The sequence below is a fragment of the Aedes albopictus genome, chromosome 2 (genome assembly GCF_035046485.1).
Source record: "Aedes albopictus strain Foshan chromosome 2, AalbF5, whole genome shotgun sequence".
NCBI lineage: Eukaryota > Metazoa > Arthropoda > Insecta > Diptera > Culicidae > Aedes > Aedes albopictus.
In genome coordinates, this window is record NC_085137.1 from 10,096,878 (window position 1) to 10,113,471 (window position 16,594).

The window sequence follows — 16,594 nt, forward strand, 5'->3', positions numbered from 1 at the left end:
CCCGAGGAACTCTTAAAGGGATTCCTGGGAAACTGCTGGAAGGATTTCCAGGGAACTGCTGGAAGGATTTCCGGGTATCTGCTGGAAGGATTTCAGGGAACTGCTGGAAAGATTTCCGGGGAACTACTGGAAGGAATCCCGCGGGAACTTCAGGAAGGATTTCCGGGGAACTGCAGGAATGTTTTCTGGAGAACTGAAAGAAGGATTTCCGGAAAGCTACTGAAAGAATTTCTGGGGAAATACTGGAAGGATATCCGGGGAACTGCTGGCAGGATTTCCGGGGATTTATAGGAGGGATATCCTGGGAGCTGCTGGAAGGATTTCCTGAGAACTGCTGGAAGGATTTCCTGGAAACTGCTGGTAGGATTTCCGAGGAACTGCTGGAAGGATTTCAGTGGAACTGTTGGAAGGATTTCCGGGGAACTGCTGGAAGGATTTCCGGAGAACTGCTGGAAGGATTTCAGGGGAACTGCTGGAAGGATTTCCGGGGAATTGCTGGAAGGATTTCCGGATAACTGCTGGAAGAATTTCCAGGGAACTTCTGGAAGTATATTCGGGGAACTCTTGGAAGTATTTCCAGGGAACTGCTAGAAGGATTTCCGAGGAACTGCTGGAAGGATTTCCTGGGAACTGCTGGAAGGATTTCCGGGGAATTGCTGGAAGGATTTCCGGATAACTGCTAGAAGAATTTCCGGGGAACTTCTGGAAGGATATCCGGAGAACTCTTGGAAGTATTTCCGGGGAACTGCTAGAAGGATTTCCGGGGAACTGCAGGAAGGATTTCCGAGGAACTGCTGGAAGGATTTCCTGGGAACTTCTGGAAGGATTTCCGGGGAATTCCTGGAGGATTTCCCGAGGAACTCCTGCAAAGATTTCCGGGGAACTCCTGGAAGGATTTCCGAAGAACTCCTGAAAGAATTTCTGAAGAGCTCCTGGAGAAATCCTCAAAAATCTTCTGGAGTTCCCGGAAAATTTATAGGGAATTTACGAAAAACTCCTGGAGGAATTCCTAGGAACTTCTATAGGAATTTCCGGGTATCTCCTAGACTGAATTCCAGGAACTAGAGGAACTAATGGAAGAAGCTCTTGAATTAACTCCTGGAGGAATTGTAGAGCAATTTCTGTGGAACTCCTAGAGGATTTTCCAAAGAACTCCTAGAGGGATTCCCGAGGAACTCTTGTAGGAATTTTCTGGGGACTCCTGGAGAGATTTCCGTAGTACTTCTGGAGAAATTCCCAAAGCTCTTCTGAAGGAATTTTCGGGAAATTATAATTAAAGAATTCCTATTAAAATGCTTGATTAATTACCGGGAATTCTTGAAGAAATTCTTAAGAAATTGTCGAGGAACTCATGAGAAAACTCCCGTGAAGCTTCGCTGGAGGGACTTCCGGTAAATTCACGTGAAACACCTGCAGGAACTGTTGGGGAACTCCTGTAGTAATTTCCGAAGAATTCCTGGTGGAATTCTTGAGGTGCATCTGGTCTCTGGAGAAATTTCCGGTGATTTCCTGTGGAACTCGTGAAAATATTCCCGATGAAATTCTTTCGGAATTTCTAGGAAAATACTGGAACTTTCCTGGGAAATCCTGGAAAGAATTATACATTATTGCTGACGGGCTCCTTGGTGAACTCTTGCAATTAATTTCATGCAAATCCTGGAGCGAATCTCCGGATAAATTATGTAGTAATTTCTAAGGAAATCTCGGAGTAATTCTGCCACAAATGATACTGGAATTCTTGGCGAGATTCTAAAAAATATCCCGTTTTATTCACGGGGAAGTAACGGATGAATTTCTGGAAAATTTCTGGAGGAATTCCCGTGGGAAATCCTGGAGAAACTCTCTGGGAACTCCAGGAGAAATTCTCGGCCACTTTTGGAGAAATTGCTCGAGAACTATTGAATTAATTCTCGGGGAACCCCTGGAGGGCTCCTAGACTAATTCCCAGGGAGCCCCAGGGGGGCTTCCCGGTGAACTGGTAAAGAAATCTGGGGAAGCATCTTGAGATATTCCCAACAGAGATAATCACACGAATGCAATCAGATTATGTAATGTTCACAATGCCGCCGGATTGTTCACAATTTGGAATACCGCTAGTTTCTTCGAAATTATCTTCAACATTCTGCCCGTACTTCACTTTAAGTTCCGTATCTGCGAACCAGATTATCTCCGCAATCCTTTGGAGAGCAATCAGAATCCTTAAAATCATTAATTTGCCCCGAAATTTCACCGCAACCTTCGCCACATTGATAAAAAATAAATATTTTCTGTAAGTTTACGCGCAATGTTATTGTTTTTTAGCTCGCCAACATAAACGTCAACCTATATCATGTCGGCGTAGTGTGAACGCCTTTCTTGATATAGGATATCATCTCGCTATATTACGTGATATAGAGCGTAGTCTGAACGTAGCATAAAGCAAAGTACAAAAAGCGAGCTTTTTTCAACGTGTTGTATAAAATACAACAGCGCGATTGCTCGAGGGTTAAATGAAAGTTTTGCTAATGGGATCTGCTCTTGGAGATCGCCTCGGACACCCTGAAATCTTAATTCCCAGTGCCAGATCCGTTGCCAATATAAGCAGAGTCTGCTTTTTCACTTTTATGAGGAGCGATAGATTTTTGATAGACATACAAGAATTGCAAATTTTGTAATCCAAAGCCAACATCTTCCATAGAACTCTTGGCCTTATCTTGTTTGAAGATTAACAGTTTAGGTACAGAAAATGTTCTTTACATTCTATAGCAAACATACAAGTACTACAATCTATTTATCAAAATTTATTCTTTTTTTTTTTTTTTTTTTTTTTTTTTTTTTTTATGGGTTTTCAGTTGGAGCTGCGTGACAGCTTGATTGTCAAGGCTGAACCCGTTATTCAAATTTCACCTCTACCAAGACCAATGTTTAGACGGAATAGGCTATGTTGCCCAATTTAACACTAGTTTTTACATTGTGCCTAAGTAGTTTTAATCAAAATTTTGCATTTTCCCTCCCGTAGATGTATTAGTCATGTCTGTCTACCCTCAGTCATGTAAAGTATATGAAGCTATCAGAATATATCAGAATAATATAAGGATATAGGAATGTTTATATCCTTGCTATTACTTCTTGGAAATAACATAACACAAAATGCTGTCTATGTTGACAACTGTGCCTATGCTATCTCCAAGAAATATTATGTAAAATGTATAGTTGAATTAATTATAGTCAAATACCAATTGAAGACAACAACCTTTACTGCGATAACACCTATGTTGGTAGCCACCTACAGCACTGGCGCCATCCCCAATGATAGACACTAGTTTTGAACATGTCATGCATGGGCTTCCAATGATACGAGAAACGAAAACAACCTATCTATTAAAACAGAGCCAATCCGTTCATTTGTCCTATCGGTCCTACCTAGACAAACCAAGTCATTTTCTCCCCGTAACCTAGAAATGTCAGCCTAGTCATACACAAGTAACGTCCTTCAGCTTAGAAACAATCAGTGTTTGTCCAAAATGTCACGTCGAACGCATTGACGTCAATAAAGTGTTAAAGTATGGTCCACTGCACGAACTTGGGCCGGCCCGCTCACTCCCAAAGATAATTTGGCGTTTGAGCGGTGTCGTCACCGCTCAAACTTCAAACCATGTGTGAGAGCAAGCAGGCCAGTAGTATCGTGCAGTAATCCATTGTTCGCACGTTAGCTTCGAATCTATCAGCACTATTATATGCTGCAACTTTCCTTCCTACTATTCGGTTGATTTTACCAGATTTATATAAAGAGAATATTACTGGATATTATTGTAATATTAAAAAAAAAACAAATTTGTCTTGATACACGGTGTGTCTGGTAGAAGAAATTTATTACAAAAAAATAAGCATCGCTAATTTTACGTCACGAGAAAGTTGACGCTACTAGCTTTCATTCAAGCCCAACATCGAAATATTCCATCGGGGGAACTTTTTCATACAAAAATTGGGTATGTTTGTTAAGTGGAAATAGGGATTAATTTGGAACCGTTCATTTTGTATGGAGAAAAACAGTATTCTGAAAAAGTTGTTCGAGATCCCTCGGTGGATTTTTTTGAAGGACCGTGCAAATGAAAGCTGGAAGCCTCTAATTTTGTATAGCGAAAAATTTGGCGATGCCCATTTTTTTGTTATAAACTTTTCCCATACGCCGTGGATAAAATTACTAATTTAAATATATTTGATTATTGTAAATTACTCAAATTATTGTAAATTTAGTAGTAAATCAAAATCAACCAAAAAACGTGGGAAAGAAAGCCCAAACAGCATTTTCAAGTCTACTGGCAATAAAAAGTTTTCAAAACCTGTTACAAAACCTATAATATTTCTAGTAGGATTTGTAACGATCCTCAAAACCTTCTCAAATCCAACCAACTTGGAACTATTGCTTGGGTATAGAATCTATTGAGCCCCGGCGGTCCCTCCGTGTTTATCGAGCATGTCTGATGAATATGCAAAAACATATGATCAGCCATACTCCATCTGCAGCAGCCGGTTCGTGATGAACCGTTGGAGGCGCATTAAAGTGTTAAAAAGGTGATATGATTCACTAAAGAATACTACATTACAATAACCTTCACTTTAATACCGTCAAACCCTGCGAACTTGGCCAGGGATTTATCAAAATTTATTCTTATAATAAAATGCAAGCAATAGAGCATCAATTTTCAGCTTACCGTCTGTTCCACAGCATAAACCAGAGTATAATTGCACGCATTACTATTTGCATCTACTTCCGTTGCAACTACTTGGGGAGCCCCTTGTCCTTCAGACACCTTCACAGCGTCAACTGCAGACTCTGATCCTGTCGTTTCTTTTTGTTTCGTTGTTGCCTGCTTATGGTGAGCTTTCAGGTGATACTTCATGTATTTCACATTCTTGAATCGGCGGTCACAGAGCTCACACCCCACCGGAAGCGCATCGCTGTGCAACGACTCGTGAATGGCCACCGCCGAGGGCGAACTGAAACACCGTCCGCAAAAGGAACACTTGTGCTGCGGCCCAATTGGTTCTCCGCTGACCTCGTTGTGCTCCTTGGCTTCGTGCAGGAGAATTAGCTTGCGCCTGGTCGAGCCTTTGTCGCAGAAACGGCACTTGAATTTGTACTCCTTGGTGTGGGTCTGCTCGTGACGAAGTTTGTCCTGATTGGTGACGAATCGCTTATCGCAGTGGGAGCAACCGTACATCCGTTCGTTGGTGTGCGTCTTCATGTGAAGTCGGTAGCATATTTTTCCTGTGAAGTTGGCAATGAAAAGGCTTGGTAAATGTAACATGTAACGAGAATCGTTTTGATCATCTTACCTTTCAATTTCTTCTCGCAGATGGGACAGGTAATTTCCCGTTCGGCCATGGCTTGCTCGCCCAGCTGCTCGGCATGTGCTATCCTCAGATGAGCGGTCATTCCGTTCCGTTGAGCGAACGCCCGGCCACAATACTCACACTGGTACGCCTTGGTCTCGCGGTGAATGTTGATGTGGGTCTTCAACTGATTTTGCACCTTGAACGCCTTGCCACAAACCTCGCACACAAAGCTAGCGTCCACGTGCACCCGCTTCTTATGATAGCTCAAATCCTTTTCGTCGGCGAAAGGTTTCTGACATAGCTCGCAGCTTATGTTGTGATATTCCTCATGGACGGTCCGATGACTCTCCAAGGCATTCTTACTGACATATGCCTTATTACACCGATCGCATTTGAACTCCGGAGGTCGATTCAGGAAACCCCGACGAACGAAACACGTGTGCAGCTTCAAGTCTTTCTCACTCAGTAGATTCTTCTTGCACGACTGGCAACGGACGGTTTGTATCGCATCGATCTTCTTGCGATGGATGTGCTCCAGGTGGTAGATCAAGTTGCGCCAATCGCAGAAACTTTTCGGACACTCGTCGCAGAAGTGTATCCGATTGGACTTGGACGGTTTGAAGTCTTCGTGCGCTCCGTGCGCCTTGGCCCGATGAGCACCCCACCAGGTTCGATGGGCGAAGCTTTTCCCGCAGTCGTCACATTTGTACTTCTTCGGATAGGGCGTCTTGGCGGTTGATTTATCTTCGACTGAGTCCCGTTTCCGACGAGACTTACGCTTTGTTCGATGTTTTGGGGTTTCCAATTCGTCCGATTCAGAAGAGCTAGTTTGGTTTCGGTCATGGTAGGAATGGATTTGCTCATCGCTTGCATTAGAGTGATTTTCGCTAGTGTCATTTTCTTCGTTGAGAGGGCCAGCATCGTCGACATCGGAGAGTTCGGCTTCTTGTGGTGTCACACGCTCCTTTGTATAAGAGTTGCAAGTCGACTTAGCTAGTTCAGTCTGTGAACAATAGATCAATTCAAGTGACGCATTATGACTAGAATTTTAAGATATTGCAGACTACATTCCAAATTGGAATATCACACTTTTTATGGTACGCCTAAAAAGTGTGATAAAAGTGCACATTTGCCTCGGATCGTCTCGACGTCTTCGGGGCACTTATTCCTCCATTTACAAGGAATAAGTGCACCGAAGACCTGAATTCGATCCGACGTATCCCTGCGCTGTAATCACACTTTGAAGGTGTGTGCACACTGTTGTGTCAGTCCAATTTGGGGTGCAGTCAGCAATACCTATAAATTCTTCTTATTCAAATATGTAGAACTACCATGACATCACCTGATTCCAATCACTTTTTGTTTACAGAATATGGTCGTAGACGGGTCTGTGTCATTTGGCATAGTCATTTGGCATAAGGTCATTTGGCATAAGGTCACGTGGCATAAAGACATTTGGCATAACGGTCATTTGGCATAATGGACACTTGGCATAATAAAGAAGGGTGCATTTCGATTATGCCAAACGTCCATTATGCCAAATGACCGTTATGCCAAATGTCTTTATGCCAAGTGACCTTATGCCAAACGACCTTATGCCAAATGACTTTATGCCAAATGTCCCGCTCCCGTCGTAGACCACGTGCGAGGTTTCTCAAGTGTCCTGTTCGTTTGTTTTTTTGATTCTAGTGGCGACGAAATGCAATTTGCGAACAGGTTCTGGGACATGCTCGTATGCCGGAGGAACGACAAGCTAAAATCATATTCAGCAGATAACCAGGAAGGGGTCGTCGGCTTCGTGGAAGGACGCGCACACGTTGGCTTTTTGCAGTTGAGGAGGGCCTGAGGACTCTAAACGTTCAGGGCGACTGGAAGCGTTTTGACCAGGACTGAGACTAGTGGAGGCGGATATTTCATTCGGCGTAGACTCACCGCTACGAGTTGTAGCCGATCAAGTATCAAGTAAGTACTGGCACATGCTCCGGAAAATTTGGAACCAATGCAATTTACGGAAGATGAAGCTGTACGAAGACATTGTACAGAAAATGCTCTGTATACACGGATATTTAGGTAGAAAAGGGTTTACGTATGCGTTGGAGTTTGTTTCTGCGTATTGCAAAAAGGATGGAGCGGGACGAATTTATCGTTCAAAAGCCGAATGCTACAGGCAAGCTGGGCCTGCCTAGAGAAATCCCCGAATAAACTGCTGGAGAAATCCCTGAGTGTACTCCAGGAGATATCTCTGAAAGATCTCCTGTAAGAATCCCCAAAGAACTTCTGGAAGAATCCTATTAGAAGTTCCTGGAGAAATCCCTGAAAAAAACTTCTGGAGTGATCACTGAAGGAGTTTCAGGAGGGTACTTCGGGTGGAATTGCTTAACATTGCCTTCACGAGGAACACTTGAAGAGGAAGTTGTACGATGGCATTTTGCAGAAAATGCAGTTCGAAAGGTGTTTCCGTATGCGTCGGAATTTGGTCCTGCGCATTGAAAAGAATATGAATCGTTCAAAGGCCGAGTGCTACAGACAAACTGAGCTAGCCAAGAGAAATCCCGAAGTTAATATTGTAGTAAATGGTAGAATGTTCCTGGGAGAATCCCTGAAGTAGTTCCTGATGGAATCCCTGGAAAAAAACTCATGGAAAAATCACTGAAGGTACATCAGGAGAAACCACTTAGGGAACTCATGAAGGAATTCCTGGAGGAATCCCAGATGGATCTTCTAGATAAGTCACAGAAGAAATTCCAGGTTGAACCGCTGGATGAACTTCACGTGGAACCCCTGAAGAATTCCTGAAGGAGTTCCTGGAATGAGTTCCTTCAGGAATCCCTGAAGGAGTTCCTGCAAAAATCTCTAAAGCAATAACAAGAGAAGTCTTTTCAGCAATTCGAAATATATATTTCTCTGAAGGTAATTCCGTAGGAATCCCTTCTAGAGAAATCTTTCAATGAACTTCCGGAGAAACCTCTGACAGAGGAACTCAAGGTAAAACACCTCTAAGAATTTCAAGAGAAATTCCTGAAGGAATTCTTGGAGAAATCCCTAAAAGAATTTGAGAACAAATTCCTGAATGCGTTACTAGAGCAACCCTTGAAGGAGAAACCCTTCAAATAATTCCAAGAAAAACGCCTGAAGAAATTCCTAGAGTAATTCTAGAAGAAATTTCTAGAATAATCCATGAAATAATGTCTGGATAAATGACTGAAGGAGTTCTTGGGGGTATCCCTGAAGGAGTTTATGAAGGAATTTCTTAAGGAATTCCAGGGAAAATCCTACAAAAGATTCAAAAGAGAAATCCCAGAAGGAATTTTGGGAGAAATTGCTGGAGAAGTTCCTTGGAGGAATTTAGGAAAGCAATCCTGTGGAAGACCAAAATGAATTCTTAAGGAAATTACTGATGAAGAAGAGAAAAATTCTGGAAGAATTTCTATGAGAATTCCGGAAGGAGTTTTTGGAAGAATCTGAAATCCTCCGTATGCGTCGGAGTTTGTTCCTGCGCATTAAAAAAATACTAATCGTTCAAAGGCCGAATGCTACAGACAAACTGAGTCAACCTAGAGAAATCCCGAAAATAATATCGTAGTACATCGTAGAATGCTTCTGGGAGAATCCCAGAAGAAGTTCCTGATGGAATCCCTGGAAAAACTCCTGGAAGAATCACTGTAGGAACATCAGGAGAAACCACATAAAGAACTCCTGAAGGAGTTCCTGGAGGAATCCCAGATGGAACTCCTAGATAAATCACAGAAGAAATTTTAGGCGGAATCGCTGGAAGAACTTCACGAGGAACCCCTGAAGAATTCCTGAAGAAGTTCCTGGAATGAGTTCCTTGAGGAATCCCTGAAGGAGTTCCTGCAAAAATCTCTAAAGCAATAACAGGAGAAATCTTTTCAGCAATTTGAAAAATATATTTCCGTAGGAATCCCTTCTAGAAAAATCTTTGAATGAACTTTCGGAGAAACCTCTGACAAAGGAACTCATGTTTTACATTGATTGATACTACAATGTTTTACATTGATTGATACTAAGAATTTCAAGAGAAATTCCTGAAGGAATTCTTGGAGAAATTCCTAAAAGAATTTGAGAACAATTTCCTGAATGCGTTACTAGAGCACTATCCTTTACTAGAGCACTACTATCCTTTACTAGAGCGTTACTAGAGCACTACCCTTCAAATAATTCCAAGAAAAACGCCTGAAGAAATTCTTAGAGTAATTCTAGAAGAAATTTCTAGAATAATCCATGAAATAATTTCTGGATAAATGACTGAAAGAGTTCTTGAGCTACAAACAAACTGAGTCAACCTAGAGAAATCCCGAAAATAATATCGTAGTAAATCGTAGAATGCTCCTGGGAGAATCCCAGAAGAAGTTCCTGATGGAATCCCTGGAAAAACTCCTGGAAGAATCACTGAAGGAACATCAGGAGAAACCACATAGGGAACTCATGAAGGAATTCCTGGAGGAATCCCAGATAGAACTCCTAGATAAATCACAAAAGAAATTTCAGGTGGAATCGCTGATTGAACTTCACGAGGAACCCTGAAGAATTCCTGAAGGAATTCCTGGAATGAGTTCCTTGAGGAATCCCTGAAGGAGTTTCTACAGGAGAAATCTTTTCAGCAATTCGAAAAATATATTTCTCTGAAGGTAATCCCGTAGGAATCCCTTCTAGAGAAATCTTTGAAGGAACTCCCGGAGAAACCTCTGGCGGATTTTCTAAAGCAATCCCTGAAGGAAGACCGAAATGAATTCTTGAGGAAATTACTGTTGAAAAGAAAAGTGCTGAAAGAATTTCTATGTGAATTTCAGAAGGCGTTTTTGGAAGAATCTCTGAAGAGCTGCTGAAGGAGTTTTTGGAAAAGTTCCCTCATCAATTCCAGTAGAAATTTCTTAAAAAAAAAACCAAGGCTTCGTGTTCGTGCGGATAGTGTCACCAAGCACTTAGTCGCATCGTGCTGAGGACTGCGGGAGGGGTCGATTCCGACCGCATCTGCCAGAAAAAGTTCTCGGCTGTGCCACTGGGCGTTGCATGCTAGTCCGTTGTCTAGTGTCGTGCTTCCTTCAAAAAGAGAATAGCATTAAACGTGTCCGAGTTTAAAAAAAGAAAAATTACTGAAGGTATTCAAAGAGGAATCCCTGAAAAAACATCTACAGAAATCCTTAAATAAATTGCTAGAGAAACCCTCGACGGATTTTCTAAAGGGAATCCTGAAGAAATTTCTGAAAAATTTCAAGGACAAATTAATGGAAAATTCACTGAAGTAATTCCTGAAAAGTCCATGAAAAATTTCCCGGAACAATCGATGAAGAAACTACTGGAGATATTCTTGAAGAAGTTCAAGGAGGAATCCGTCAGCGAATTATTGGAGAAATTGCTCAAGGAACATCAGGAGAAATCCCTCAAAGAATTCCAGTAGGGATCCTTGAAGGTATTTCTGGAGGAATCCCTTAACGCATTTCTGGAGGAGTCCCTGAAGAAGTCTTGTAGAAGTCTTGAAGGAATTGCTGGAGAAAGCCCTAAAGGCTTTCCAGGAGATATTCTTGGATTAGTTTCTGTAGAAGGAATTCCTGGGAAAATCAGAAATCTCTCCAGCAATTTCAGGAGAAATCCCTGACGAAGTAGAAGAAAGAATTCGCGTAGAAATTCTGAAAGGAAAATCCCGAAAGAAATCTTTGAAGGAGTTTTATTATTGTGGGGAAATTCAGTCCCGAGGCTGGTTCATCCCCGGAGCTGATGGAGGTCCTGAAAAAATCTCTTCAGCAATTACAGGAAAAAGTTCTCCAGCAACTTCAGGAGTAATCTTTCAAAGAAGCCCAGGAAACATCTCTGAAGCATTCCAGGAAGAAACCCCCAGAAGAAAACCTTGGAGAAATTCCTGAAGCACTTCCTGACCAATCCTTAAAGAATCTCCAGGAAGAGTTCATCAAGAAATTTCAGATATCCCTCTAAGATTTCCAGGAGGAATGGCCATAAAGGAGTTCTTGGAATAATCCATCAAGAAATTCCAGAAAAAAATCCTTCAAGGAACTCGAGGCCTCTAAGAATTGGAATTCTTGGAGAAATCTCTAAAAGAATTTGAGAATAAATCCCTGAATAAGTTACTGGAGCAATTCTTGATGGAGAAATCCTTCCAAGTGAAGTAAAATCCCTGAAGAAACTTCTAGAGAAACTCAATAATAAATTTCTAGAAGAATCCCTGAAACAATTCCTGGATAAATGACTGAAGGAGTTCTTGGAGGTATCACTGAAGGCGTTTATGAAGGAATTTCTTAAGGAATTCCAGGAAAAGTCCCACATAAGATTCAAGGAGAAATCCCAGAAGGAATTTCGGAAGAAATTGCTGGAGGAGTTCCTGGCGAAATCCATGAAGGAGTTCCTGGAGAATTCCCTGAAGAAGTTTCTGTACAAATCACTGGAGGAATTTAGGAAGAATTTCCTGATGGTGTTCTTGGAGAAATATCTCCAACAATTCCAGGAGAAGTCCCTCAAAGATTTCCAGGAAAATCTGAAAAAATCCTGAAGTAATCCCTGTGGAAAACACTGAAATAGTTCCTGAAGGAGTCCCTGAAGAAGTTTAAGAAGAAATCACTCAAGGACTTCCAGGAAAAATCCCACAAAGAATTATAAAAGAAATTCCAGCAGGAGTCCTAGAGAAATCCATAAAGGCGTTCCTGGAGAATTCCCTGGTGTAATTCCTGGAGATTAAGAAGAAAATCCTGGAAAAATCTCTCCAGAAATTCAAAGAGAAATTCCTTAAAGGTTTCCAGGAAAACCCCTGCAGCAATTTCTGAAGCAATTCAAGAAGCAATTCTTAAGGAAATCCTTGAAGAATTTCTGGAGAAATCACTGAAGGAGTTTATGAATTAATTCCCTAAGAAATTCCGGAAAAGATCCCTGTTTCGTCCAGCGGTTTGTTAGGCTCCTACGTTGTGTACTTTTCCCCCGGGGATAGAAAGACGACGAACTACTTCTACTACGTTTTATTGCGCACCACAGAGAGGCAGTGCTCCTGCTCTGTGGTGATACTTTGCTTACAACTAATTCTACATGAAATCGGGCTGCTGCGGTGTCAAAGCGGTGGCTCTTCAATGGGCTGCTTCTGCACACGCTCTGCATGCTAGAAGCAGCCAACGACGACGCCGGCGACAGTGCGAGATCAAACAATCCCACAACTACTTGTAGGAGATTTTTTTTCATGAATCTCTAGAGCTCCTGGAGAAAATCCTGGAGGAGTCTCTGGAGAAATCTCTAAAAGAGCTCCTGGAGGAATCCCAAGAAAGATTCCTGAGAAATCCATCAAGAAATTCTTGGAGGTACCCCAGAAGGAGTTCCTGGAGCATTCACTGAAAGATTTTTTGGAGAAATCCCTCAAAGAATTCCAGGAGAAATTGCCAAAGGAACTTCAAGTGAGAGAAATCTCTTGTAAAATTTCTAGAAAAATGCTAGACGAATCCTTGAAGGAACTGACGGAGCAGTTCCTGATAAAATTCCTAGAGGAATCGTTACAAAAATTACTGGAGGAAACCCTGAAGGAACTCCTAGATAAATCTCTGAAAAAAATTGTGGAGGGATTTCTGAAAAAAAATCTGAGATCATTTCCTGAAGAAATCTTGGAGAAAAACTTGAAGAAATTTCAGGATGAATCCCTTATAAAATCCAAAACAAAATGAAGGTGATAGCATTTGGTTGCCAAATATATGAATCCACTGTTCATCAGGAAGGTAGGTTGTCATTTCCAAACCAATTTAGCAACGATTGATGGGGTTTACAACGATTTTACATTAAAATAGGGGTTTACTCACGCATTGGTGGGAAAATCGTGAAACGAACAGATTGAGCGTTGAAGGAGTCCTTCGTTTTCGAATGACAAGCCAGTTTTTGTACATTCCAATCAACGAATGTAACACCAAGAAATATTATTACAGAAGATGTAATTCCACCACAGTTTCTTATTGGCCTTTCAATTATTGTTCTCACCTTTTTAAAAAATACTTCAGACTCTAAATTTTGTGCCCTGCTCATAGCATCTTCTTCAATGTTTGGAAATACCTAAAATTTAAAACAGATTATTTGAAAACCATAAGCAACCATGCATAGTAGTGAAAGGCTACCTCTTCAACGACGTGTTCAGTTTCTTCTACAGCGCCTAACACGCTGCCATTCTCAATTTCAGCACCACTGGTAGAATCTCCCCTCTTACTTTTTACATCAAGCGAATCTTCGCTATCCGCTCCTGCAGCATCTTCACTCCCAGCTCCTTCACCCCGTTTCTCGCCGTCCGCTTTTTTCGCCGCCATCTCAGCCAAATGTTCCAGTCCCAGAAACGGACAGTACTTGTTCCTCCTCACTCGTTCCTTCGGTTGCCTAGGCTGGGCATCCTTGCGCCGACCTTGCTTCCCAACCACACGTTCAATGCCTAAAATATCCCAATGCCGGCTCTTCTTGTGATTGTTCAGCGCTCTCTCCGTCACAAACTGCCTCGGACAGTGCTCGCATCGAAACGTTCCCTCGTGAACCCGCACGTGGTGACTCAGTGCCCGTTTGGTTTCGAATCCCTGCCCACAATGGCTGCACTGGAACTCCTTATCCGGATGACCCTGTTCCAAATGTTTGTCCAGCAGGTCTTGCTTCCGGAAGCGTTGCCCGCACACTTCGCAGAACAGACCTCGCTTTCCTTCGGCGCACGCTTCTTCGTGGTTCTTCAAACTGTCGATTCGTGCGAACGATTGCCCACAGATGCTACAGACGTGCGGACGAACACCGTGAGTAGTCATGTGAAGCCGAAGATTCCCCATCCGGGCAAAAATCATAGGGCACTGCTCGCACTTGTAGGTCTTGCCGGCGTTGTGCTTCAGGATCATGTGTACCCTCCGACCTTCGCGACTGGTAAAAGTGGTCTCGCACATGGTGCAGGGATGTGACTTCTTGCCGGGGTTGGCATGCTTGTTAAGGTGCTTCTTAAGAGCACTTTCCAATTTGAACACAGCCGAACAGATCTTGCACTCATGGTTGGAGTCTTGTTGATCTTGGTCAATGGGCTGGGAGGTGTCGGGGTTCTGACCCTGTTGATGTTCGTTGTTCAAATGATTCCGAAGGAGATGCATACGCGTGAAGGAAACGTTGCATAATTTGCATTGATGGTTTCGTTTTCCAAATTTTAACTAGAATAGAATGGATAGGTGCATGAATTTATTTTAGTTTATATTTCTTTATAATTTATGTTTATAAACGAGGTCTTTTCCAACTCTGGAATAAAATAAAATAAATAAATGAATAATAATTATTCAGCAGAATTATTCTGCTTTCGAAGTGAAATTGATCATTGTGAAATACATATTTGCAAAACTTTTACAAGTTTACTAAATATTTTATTAAATTTGAGGTTCATTTAACTCTACAAACACGCCTTAAGATATGCAATGTGCGACTACTTCCAAAAAACGTAACTTTTATGCATGAAGGTACATTACATGTGCAGTATTGCTATGGCAACAACAGTTTGAAGGTGTCTTTCATCGTTGAACGCACTGTTCGAGAAGAAATCGACAATGATTTTTCATAAGGGCCTAACTGAATTGATCGATTATTCTTCATCGACTCTCTCTTTCGCTAATAACTTGATCAAAACAAACAAAATCATTATTCTTTTTGTTTCTATAGCAAGATGTAGTCGTCTTCTTCGCATTTCAACCACAAAATTTATAGAAAACTCAGTATACATTATGTAATAACCAAGGTTGCAACCATTCATTTGCAAAGATTTACATTCATTTGCTAGTATCTCAGTTCAGAAGCATGCTATCGAAAAACAATGTATGGATGAATTTAACCTTGTAGTTTTATCTGAAAGTTTGCCGAATAACATTGGGGTCGCACACGCATTCCAAAGTCGTGAGCGAGCTGTGAAGGCAACTTTCCACAGCATGAATGAAATTTATATTCACCGCGTGGAGAGTTGCCTTCACAGCTCGCTCACGACTTTGGTATACGTTTGCGACCCCAATGTTATTCGGCAAACTTTCAGATAAAACTTAAATTCATCCGTACATTGTTTTTCGATAGCATGCTTCTGAACCGAGATAATAGCAAATGAATGTAAATCTTTGCAAATGAATGGTCGCAACCTTGGTAATAACACAAAGAGAGGATCGATGAAGAGAATTCGAAAATGTCAGTTAGGCCCTAATTAAGAATCAGTGTCGAAATATGTAATGAATGAACTGTTGAACTTGTTAACCCATCATTCAATATCCTTTCAGTCAGATGATGGTCATTTTTCACAACTTGTTTAAAGTTGAAAGCGTTATTTTTAAAAATACGAATAGATCTCACGTCGATTAATTTCACCCGAAATCACGGTACACTTTTATAGTGTTATTCTCTGCTTTGCTTTATTTGAACTTTTTAGCCAAATGTGGACTCTCCGCATCGAAAAATAAAACGAAATTGGTTTGTTGGGTTGAAGAAAGATAAAGTAAGCGCCCAGTGAGCGATAAACTGAAGATGTTGCATGGTTGTTGTATGATCCCAGGTATTTTGATTGAATTGATTTTAACGACAAGGGAAAATACCGGTGATGTTGATTGAGAACGTTTGCATCGGGTTCTCATAGACGTGCTGATTTGTGAGCATGAAGTTCTATATTCAAGATGTTATCGAAAGCTGGGACTTCAGTTCGTTACCTGTGATTTCCAACTCCTTCGTAATTTTACTGTAATTTTACCTTTGACTTTGCCTTTAAGCCAACATCGATAGCCAGTTCTTTTTCAGAATCAGACATTTCTAATCAAAGCACTGTAGCGTCCTAGACACCTTTTCACATCGCAAATAATGTAAAAACTGAGTTTTTCTGACAAAATTTGCAAAACTACAAACTGCTTACTGTTTTCACTTGGAGTTTACAAAACAAACGAAGCAAACATGCCAAATAAAGTTTACGTTTGTGGCTGCATGCTTTCGTTTCCGAAAGCGAAAGGACAGATCAAAATAAAACTGAACAATCAGCTGTGTATTGGGGTAGGCTGGTTCAGATTGTTGTAAATCTTGAAGTGTTCTGTAGCGGCGTCGTTGGTGCCCTAATAACAGTTTGGTTGCCTGTAACGGCTGTTCTCAAAAAAATAATTAAACAGGTATTTCTGAAGTAGATGGAATCTCATTAGTCCATCCATTATTATAAGATGATTGCTTGAACTTGTTCACGTTGACATTCAGAGCACTAAGGAAAGTAACTATAAACGTTCACAACTACATAAAAAATGATCTATTCGAAATA

The 16,594-nt window shown here is 41.4% G+C and overlaps 1 protein-coding gene across 1 annotated transcript in view; it reads right to left on the minus strand.

Annotated features, from left to right (window-relative positions):
* Nucleotides 1-14,538, minus strand: part of LOC109398266 (zinc finger protein 236-like) — a 49,379-nt gene extending 34,841 nt beyond the window's left edge. The window contains exons 1-4 of the mRNA XM_062847530.1: nucleotides 13,434-14,538; nucleotides 13,300-13,371; nucleotides 5,320-6,322; nucleotides 4,695-5,251 (exon numbers count right to left, since the gene is read on the minus strand). Of these exons, the coding sequence (XP_062703514.1) occupies nucleotides 4,695-5,251; nucleotides 5,320-6,322; nucleotides 13,300-13,371; nucleotides 13,434-14,426 (2,625 nt within the window). The 5' untranslated portion in view covers nucleotides 14,427-14,538. The remainder of the gene's footprint in view (nucleotides 1-4,694; nucleotides 5,252-5,319; nucleotides 6,323-13,299; nucleotides 13,372-13,433) is intronic.
* Between the last annotated feature and the right edge of the window lie 2,056 nt (nucleotides 14,539-16,594).